Source organism: Pseudochaenichthys georgianus, chromosome 11 (assembly GCF_902827115.2).
Source record: "Pseudochaenichthys georgianus chromosome 11, fPseGeo1.2, whole genome shotgun sequence".
Taxonomy (NCBI): domain Eukaryota; kingdom Metazoa; phylum Chordata; class Actinopteri; order Perciformes; family Channichthyidae; genus Pseudochaenichthys; species Pseudochaenichthys georgianus.
The window spans coordinates 30,028,540-30,038,360 of NC_047513.1; the positions used below are offsets into that span (position 1 = coordinate 30,028,540).

General features: G+C 41.5%; 1 protein-coding gene across 1 annotated transcript; it reads right to left on the minus strand.

Moving 5' to 3' along the window:
• Positions 1 to 859: 859 nt before the first annotated feature.
• On the minus strand, positions 860 to 2,529 carry LOC117455354 (E3 ubiquitin/ISG15 ligase TRIM25-like). The gene is made up of 2 exons (XM_034094834.1): positions 2,466 to 2,529; positions 860 to 2,322 (listed from the first exon to the last, which is right to left on the minus strand). The coding sequence occupies exon 2, from the start codon at positions 2,318 to 2,320 to the stop codon at positions 1,076 to 1,078; it is 1,245 nt and encodes a 414-aa protein (XP_033950725.1). The 5' UTR covers positions 2,321 to 2,322; positions 2,466 to 2,529; the 3' UTR covers positions 860 to 1,075.
• Positions 2,530 to 9,821: the final 7,292 nt, after the last annotated feature.

The window sequence follows — 9,821 nt, forward strand, 5'->3', positions numbered from 1 at the left end:
GTGTCAAACTCAATTTCATCACGGGCCACGTAGGAATTATGGTTGCACTCAAAGGGCCGGTTGTAACTTTAAGACTATATCAAAATACATATATAAATATTTCATATATATAAAATAATGTATTATATTACATTATTGCCTCTACATTGGATTATTATCGGATAGGGTAATAACTTCATAATTAACTACGTCTGAAAGCAGAAGTCTAGGGCAAATCATTGCAAGTCTCTTCAGTGAGAATGTCACAAAATGATTTAAAAAGAAAAGTCAAATTTCAGATGCATTGTGGGACATGCAGTTTATGGGCAAAGTGCTTCTGTAAATTGCCATGTAACCGTATAATAAACATATAATATTCTTTCAGAGCTCTTGAGGGGCCACAGAAAATGAAGTCGCGGGCCGGATTTGGCCCCCGGGCCTTGAGTTTGACACCCCTGATACATTAAGCAGACCACTTTGTAATTATGGTGCAGTTTCCCTGTTTTGATTTTAGTCTCAAAATTATCCAACTAACTGAATAAGAAGCGATAAGATATGAACACAAGAGTTCTTAAGAACATACTGAAAAACTAATAAGGTGACTAATGTGGTGATCCAGATAAAATATCAATTCTGTTTAAATTGCCATGTTATATCTGAATTAAATGGGGTGAGTTTGTATGAAGAATAGTAGATTGCTCCCTCTAGTGGTGCACTTGAATACAGTCACCATCATCATCACGACACAACACTTTGGACAGAGTAGGTATTGAAAAGCTTTACATGCTTTTTATTTCAAGTGACGCTACCAGTGTATTTTACGGAGATATAAACTTTGTGTATATTAAAAACTGACAATTTAACATGAAATGAAGAAACAAGCATTACAAATATTTTATTGAAACTTCCTTTTCATTTACAAAATCACTGAATACGAACCGTTATCACAAATGTTTACCTTTGAATATGTGAAAGATGAGTTTGTCACTGGAGCGAGAAGCTTGTTGTAACCCTTCATACCACTGTAGCAGGAACACATTCTGTATCCAATGTCATGATTTAAATATTGGTTTACACACACAGAATCAAAAAACAGCTACAATAAAAAATAACTAAATACAAAAATAAAACAAATAAATAAAATACAACAAAGGCGGAACTGGTTATCTGGATGTTGTGAACATTGTTTTATCCTCTCAAGCTGCTGTCGCAGCCTCTGCACCCGGCTCTCACCTGATGTATGACTACAGAAAAGATAAATCCTCTCATGAAAATCGCTGATACCAAAAGTGGTGATCAACATCCCAGTGACTTCCTCAAAGAGGGTCACCGATCCGTGGTCATAGTCTACGAACACCACGACTTTCCCATGTGTCGTTATCCAGAAGACTTGGACTGGCACTCGCTGTAGACTCGTAAAGTTTTTCAGAGATCCCACCCTTATGACCCAGTTTCCATCCTTGGGGTTGAACACCTTTACCCCTTGCATCGACTCTCCCTCCACCGCTGGGTCCTCGCTGGAGCCCCCTTCAGCCTGGACCTCACAGTAGCATCTCCATTCAGGAAGGACCCCAACTCTGCCAAAACTGTTGACTTGGTGGTCTTGAATCCACCAAGTCTGAGGATCTTGAGTCTGATGTATCACTACATTGTTTTCCATAGCCTCAGCTTTGCCTTGACTCTTGTTCTTGTTCTTCGGAGCTCTCTTTCCACGCTTATGCTTCATTTGCTGTACTTCCACCTTCTTCTTCTTCCTCCCTATCTGAGCCCTCTTGTCTACATATGCTTCCTCCAAAGGGACTGTATCGTGAGCGCTGTGTTCTGTACACAGGACGCAGACACATGTCTGGTCATTCCTGCAGAAGCGCTCAAGCATCCTGTTGTGTTTCTTGCATATTTGGTCCTCCAGGTTGTGCACAGGATTAGTCAGCGTGTGCCTCTTTAAAGCTGCAACTCTTCGATGAGGCTCGAGGTGTGTCTCACAGAAAGATGTTAAGCAAACCAAACAGGTTTTAGAGGCTTTTGACTGGTTGTCTTCAGGGCAGCAGTCACATGGCACCTCTCCTTGCTTCACGGGGCAAGCATCGTCAGCTTTTGCTTGAAGTTTCTTGAAATGTTCCACGACCTCCCTGAATCCAGTGTTGACCCGAAGTTCGAGATCTTTGGTGAACTTCTCGTTGCACAGTGGACACTTACACAGATCTCTGCCCTCCCAGTGCCTGGTGAGACAGGCCTTGCAGAAGTTGTGTCCACAGGGAATAGAGACAGGCTGGGTGAAAACCTCCAGGCAGATGGAGCACTGGAACTGATCCGCAGTAAGGCATGTGCTGGCCGTGGCCATATCTAATGGAGAAGAGACAGTTACAAGTTGAGAAACACCCTTTGTTTTGACTCCCGAGTTGAACTGGTGTGAGCCATTTAATGAGCAACAGGTGCAATGTTCACGGTTGATAGCAATGAATGCTCAGAAAAGGATTATACTTCACCTTCTTGCAAGCTCTGCTCTGCCGTCTGTCTTTGGACGAGCTGAACTGTGTTTACCAGTTGTTGAGTTTCTACTTCTCAATACATGATGCGTTGGAACTCCTCCCCCTCTGACTCACTCTCCACCTGATCTTCATGCATGACATTAACCCCGTAATGGCATGACATGAGATATGATTTTGAGCTTTATTTTTTTCTGATTAAGCTCATAAGAAACACTGCATTAATACCTCATGGTCTCACTTCAGTCCACACGTGACAAGTGTGTAAGTATAACAGTGATTATACTTAATGACACGATAACAACTCAAAACCCAATGATCCCTAATGGTAAACTCAAACACTCAAAATAGTTTTTTTTATCTTGATCAACTTACTTAGTGAGAAATTGTTTGCAAATATTTCACTCTTCAAGGGTTAACATGAGGAATTATAATTCCTGGGCACTGAATTCGTATGAATCACTACACAAATATCCTCTCCTCAGTGAAACTGCTGTTCACTTTCTGTTGCCTTTTAAATAGAGTGGAAAGAACTAACTATAACTCTCACTTTTTGTTTCTTTCCGTTAACCATCAAGTGGGAAATAAGTATTTTTTGTGTTTCTCTTAGTATCCTAATATATTGTTATGTTTGGCTGTGAACAAAAAAAATATTATGAAGGGCAGACCATCTATTTCTATTTATTTAGTTTTTTTAGAAAGGGGCGGGTCATATAAGATGTGTTTCTTCTCCCTGCTCCTTTTCGCTCAATGGTGTGGTAGAGACATGTTTTGTAGGCAATTATTGTACATTGGGTTTTGCGTACCATGAGCGGAACAAATTAAAATGAAATGAAATAAATCAACAACTTCATCTGATTACCTTTGTGCCTGTCTTAAATGTATGAATACAAAAAAAGATTATACTTGTTTTATTTTAACAGGAATATGTCATGTATGTTTTTGTGTTACAATGTGAGAATGTAAAGTGTGAATCCAGCATAGGACGTAAGTAGCTTGCCTGTGCCCGGATATTTTCTTCAAGGCCTGTTTTCACTTAATGTGCATACTGTCTCTAAGACCTCATAGCTTTCTCAGAAACAGAAACTCATTCCAGGACGTCTCACGATGCCAGCAGCAGCATGACCCGGTCGCTGCCAAACCTGCAGAGTCCGGAAGTCCTAGTATGGGGTTTCCTACCGTGAGACTCAAATCTACACATGGTTTACAGGAAGTGTTCGTCTTTCTGTCTGATCTATTCAATTGTGTCTCATGTTCATTCCACCAAAACATTGGTGAGTTGCTTTATTTACACTAACTTTAATAAAAGAAAAAACCCGCCTTGTTTTGATTGATATAATTCATCTTCAGTGTAATGGCTTTGGATATTTCAGGAATGTTGTTCAGCCAGTAAGGAATGTGGAATTGATAATGGCACTGCCTTTCATTCAAAGAGCTCTTTGATTCAAGGCTCACTATGAACATATAAGAGGGTGTTGAGAATATGTACTTAAGTAGTGTACTTGAGTACAATTTCAATGTATATTGTTGACAGTTCTGCTGTGTAAGTGGCTGTGTCTACCTGACCTTTGCCTCACCGACCTCTATTAAGCTTACCATTGATAAAAAGATGCTAAATTGGCTGTGAATAGAAAGGATGTACGTTTCAATCAATGTTTATTTATTTTTATTTTATATAGCCCAATATCACAAATGTTACATTTGTCTCAGTGGTCTTCACAGTGTGTACATAATATCAGTATAACAATACGACACCCTCTGTCCTTAGACCCTCACATCGTACAAGGAAACACTTCCGAAGAAAACCCAGTTTAAAGGGAAAAATGGGAGAAACCTCAGGGAGAGCAGCAGAGGAGGGATCCCTCTCCCAGGACGGACAGACGTGCAATAGATGCCGTGTGTACATTTAAAAGATAATACATTTGCAACATAGGTAGTCCAAATGTTTGGAAATGCATGTGTGTATAATAGGAAGATGAATCCACGAGGATATCCATCCAGGACCGATGATCCAGGACCACAGCCACGACTCGCGATCCAGGACACAGGACCGCAGGATCATCCATGTCTCCGGATCCCGGCGTATATAGACACCAAAAAGAAAGACATGTGGGGAAGCTGGGTTAATCGGAACATGAGTGTACACGGGTATAGACAGAGAGAAGGAAGAAGTAAGATGTCCCCCGACAAACCAAGCCTATATCAGCAAAACTAGGGGCTGAATCTAATCAGCCCTAACTATAAGCTTTATCAAAAAGGAAGGTCTTAAGCGCACTCTTAAAAACGGATAGGGTGTCTGCCGCCCGAACACAAACTGGAAGCTGATTCCACAAATGTGGAGCTTGATAAGAAAAGGCTCTGGCTCCCATTGTACTTTTAGAGACTCTAGGAACAACCAACAACCCTGCATTATTGGAACGCAATGCCCTAGTAGGACAGTAGGGTATAATGAGTTCTTTAAGGTAAGATGGCGCCTGCCCATTAAGGGCTTTGTAGGCGAGAAGAAGAATTTTTAAATTCTATCCTGTGTTCTATAGGGAGCCAGTGTAAGGCAGCCAGAACAGGAGTAATGTGGTCCCTTTTCCTAACTCTGGTTAGTACACGAGCCGCAGCATTTTGAATCAGCTGAAGCGACTTGATTGACTTCTTGGTACACCCTGATAATAAAGAGTTACAATAATCCAGCCTAGAAGTAACAAATGCATGGACTAGTTTCTCTGCATCGTTTTGAGGCAAGATATGCCTGATTTTTGCAATGTTACGTAGATGGAAGTAGGCGGTCCTTGAAATTGATTTTATGTGGGCGTTAAAGGATAAATCCTGATCAAATATAACACCAAGATTCCTTACAGTCTCACTGGAGGCCAAATTAATGCCATCCATAGTTAGTATGTCTTTAGATAATTTGTTTCGTAGATTCTTCGGGCCAAGTACAATAACTTCAGTTTTGGTCGTGTTTAACATCAAAAAGTTTAAGGTCATCCACGTTTTTAAGTCCTTAAGGCAGTCTTGAATTTTATTTAGATGATTAATTTCATCAGGCTTGATTGATAAATATAGTTGAGTATCATCCGCATAACAATGAAAGTTTACAGAATGATTCCTTATAATATTGCCTAACAATCACACAACTGTTTTGCGACCGTTTCCTTCTTTGATGTTTCAGGCATATGAAACCAGGCATGTGAAACTAGATAGAGCATTCTGAAAGGCGCTTATGGTTTTTGACACCTTGAGAACGGTTACAGCGGGTATGAAGACAATGAGGCACAGGATGCAGGCGGCCTACGCACAGATTCAAATCAACTTCCTGGGCTAGCGAATCGTAGCGACAAGCTGCCCTTATTTGTCTCTGTTAATAAAGGAAGTCTCTGTTAATGAATTAAAGTTTAAAGTTTGTATATATATTTGAAAATAATCTGATTCTAAAGTCATGACATTGACAATGTGTTCTGCTTTCATGAAAAATTTTCATATTCCCTCTCTTTAAAATTGCATATCATTACTATAAGTTTGTATTTGTTTACTTTTTAAACCTTACATTTTTTAATGTTCAATAATTAAAAGTTGAACAGTTGTGACCTCCTTCTGACTCAAAGAGAGAAAGGGGGATGACCCATGATGAAGAGAGGGAGGAGGAAGAAGACTATAAAGAAGAATGGAGAAGAAGAAACGGGAGGTCTTGAGCTTGAGGAAGCTTGGAGGTCTTGGGCTTGGGGGAGCTTGGAGGTCTTGAGCTTGGGGGAGCTTGGAGGTCTTGAGCTTGGGGGAGCTTGGAGGTCTTGGGGGCTCTTGGAGGTCTTGAGCTTGGGGGAGCATGGAGGTCTTGAGCTTGGGGACTCTTGGAGGTCTTGGGCTTGGGGGAGCTTGGAGGTCTTGGGGACTCTTGGAGGTCTTGGGCTTGGGGGAGCTTGAAGGTCTTGGGGGCTCTTGGAGGTCTTGGGCTTGGGGGAGCTTGAAGGTCTTGGGGGCTCTTGGAGGTCTTGGGCTTGGGGGAGCTTGAAGGTCTTGGGGGCTCTTGGAGGCTTCTTGGGGGAAGTTTTCTGAGGCCCAAGCCCTGGGCCCTGGGCTTGGGCTCTTTTAGACGGCTGGAGAAGATTTTACTTGAGAACCTGTTGCCATTGTATTTTGACTTGGTGTCTTTATTATTTTTAAGGATTCTTTTTAATTCTCAATTTTTGTTAAAACCTTAATAAATCCGGTTTGTACTTTGTACACTTCGACCCAAACTCCTGGTCTCTCTCTCGTGGTATCTGAAGATATCTGCTTGGTCTTAGAGTGAGGTAAGAATACCCTTCCTTGGAAAAGGCTGACATTAGTTGATCATTTGGATTTAAATTGTTTAAGGGGAATATGATGCTCTGCTGATGTGGTAATATCACTGCTGTGACATTGATGTTTGACTCTGTGTTTGATATTACATTTGCATTGTTTTGATTGATATATTTGGGGATCAAGAGAGGGTGGGGGTAGGGACTATGGGTTCTGAAGCTGCCCTAATTACCAGGGAGTCTCCCATTAACAGAGGGATTCTCCTCCAGGGGCAGTTTGATACTGCTCTGGGGTTCTGCCAGCCCACCAACACCTACTACACCATACACACTGTTTTGCTATCCTACAGCGGTCGGACATCCGATGCCAGAGTGCCTAAAATAGGGATACGACGGGCAGCGTGGTGTTAGAGGCCACGTTGTAAACTCCCCCCTAAACAGATTACGTTGATCTTGCGAGTAGATTCTGGGGGGTTTTGAAGTCCTAAAAAGATTAGACGGCCGTTCACCGGAGCCTTATCAGCACCGGAGTTCGGTATCGGAGACGGCCTAGGTATTAACAATTTTGTTGTATCGAAGTTAGATTCCTTTTCAATATATAAATAGAGGGTGAGAGGAGAGAGGAATGAATTAATGGAGTGCAACGGCAAACAAGTAAACATTGTGGTAAATAATGCAGACATAATAAGCTTTGCAAGTAATCCTTATGAAGAAGGAAAGTCGCTCAATGTTTCAAACAAAAATGTTCGAGAGAAACCATCCATCCATCCATCTTCTCCCGCTTATCCGTGGTCGGGTCGCGGGGGTAGCAGTTCCAGCAGAGAGCCCCAAACTTTCCTTTCCCTGGCCACATGAACCAGCTCTGACTGGGGGGTCCCAAGGCGCTCCCAGGCCAGCGAAGAGATATAATCCCTCCACCTGGTCCTAGGTCCAGGCGCCCAGGTGGCATCCTAACTAGGTGTCCGAACCACCTCAACTGGCTCCTTTCGACGCGAAGGAGGAGCGGTTCAACTCCGAGTCCCTCCCGGATGACCGAACTTCTCACCTTATCCCTAAGGGAGACACCAGCCACCGTGCGGAGAAAACCCATCTCGGCCGCTTGTATCCGCGAGAGAAAACATTGAATGTAAACAGAACATTTTATGTTTACTAGATTTCTCTTCAGGGCACCTTTACATTTGTAACGATGTAATAATATGGAGGTGTATACATTGAGAAATTCCGCCTCACCTCTGAAAACTGACATCTCCTGTAGGTTGCAGTGCTGTTGAGCAAATCACCATTTGAATTGCTCCATAGCCTGACAGGACAAACCCCATGTGTGATTCTGTGTTTGTGTGTAAGCATGAGTCTCTGCAGCGGCTCCCTGTTGTATTGAACACAGAGTGTAGTCACTGCCTGAGGAATACAACAAGATTCATTAACAATCATTTAAATACCATCACCTTTAATTAGATTTGCATTCTTTGTTGTTTGCTTTGAAGGTCATTACCACAACAACAAATGTATATGTTATCCGATAGCTAATTTCCATATAAAAGTACAAATCAATTGTAGATTCATTAGACCAGCGTATTCTTATGTTTCAGTCTCTTTCTCAAGATAAATCCTCTTTGTGGTGCAGCTCAGTAGTAATGATACATTGTAGTATAAAGGGTGGGCAATACAGACGCTTATATAATGCACAGCATTCGTGGCTGCTATATATATTCCAGTGATTATACAACTTGAATAATTGCACACACACATCCTCAAGAATAGAAACGATGAGTTCTTTAGAAAGAAAAAATCTAATCGGTAAAAAGATGGGTTCAGAGGTTTTTCATGAAGTTTTGCTGTACATAATATATATTTTTGAACACAGCCCATTTCAATCCTTATGTTGTGTTCGGGTCTCGTGACTCATTTCAAGTTGAAATGATATAATAACTATACGCTCTGGTGTTTTGTATCGGAACAAGGCTTCATGATATTATCTTCCACAACAACACTACACAACTGATTTTGAAAATGTTTGCCAAGTCTGAAGGTCTCTAAAAAAAAAGTGTATCATTTGGTGTTGGGGTCTGGGGAGACCCAGCAGAATTGTTTTGGGTGACTCGAGGTCAAATTTGGCCCAATCAAGATTCATCTTTGAATTCAGACACCCCTCCCCCTTCATTAACTGTTACAATAATTTTTCGCACCTGGAGCATCACTTTCTAATGTTTATTGATACATTTAGAGGGAGGGGATCTAAAGTAATGCTTTAAAATTCAGATTGGATTCATTTCTACCATTTTCTTAAATTCATGGTAGTTTCAGTAATCCCCTGGTAACTGAGGACACAAGTTATCTAAATGACTAATGTCATCTTTATGGCTTTCAGAAAGGACAGGAGACCGACAGGTGACTATCAAAGGACTAGCAGCTGCAGCAGCATATGATGATGATGATGATGATGATGATGATGATGATGATGATGATGATGATGTTAAATGTGTTGCTTTAGGAACATCCATTGCAAATACATGGAATTCAATAAACATTGAATAGCATATCATGCAGTTTGTCGGTGCCTTTTCCTCCGTGTTGTCCTGGTTTGCTGTGCTGCCTCCTAGTCGCCACCATGGTTTGATGTGCTGCCTGGGGATGCTCAAATCGCTCAGAGAAAGGAGTACGAATGTACGGCTTCCCCACTGACACAGAGCGGAGGAAGAAATGGCTGGCTCAAGTCAGCAGGAGCAATTTCACGACCAACAGCAACACAATATGTGATTTATATACAAACACTGCATTTGCACTTTTTCACAAAACGAAAACCACACCATTGGGAAAGCTTAATGTTTTGTTTAATTACAATAATTTTTCGCACCTGGTCTCCCCTCCCCCTGCCCCCCTCCCCCCACGGGAACTCAATCTTTCTCAAAGAATATGTGCACTTACACTTGAACCTGAACTCACACATGCACGTGTGCAATACGTGGTGTGATGTGTTTTGGACATTAAAATACAACATGATTGCACGGTTTTGAATGCATTATAAGTTAGTTATAATGTAGATAAAACATGTGTTTTGGACTGAGATAAATCATGGGTAAAAATT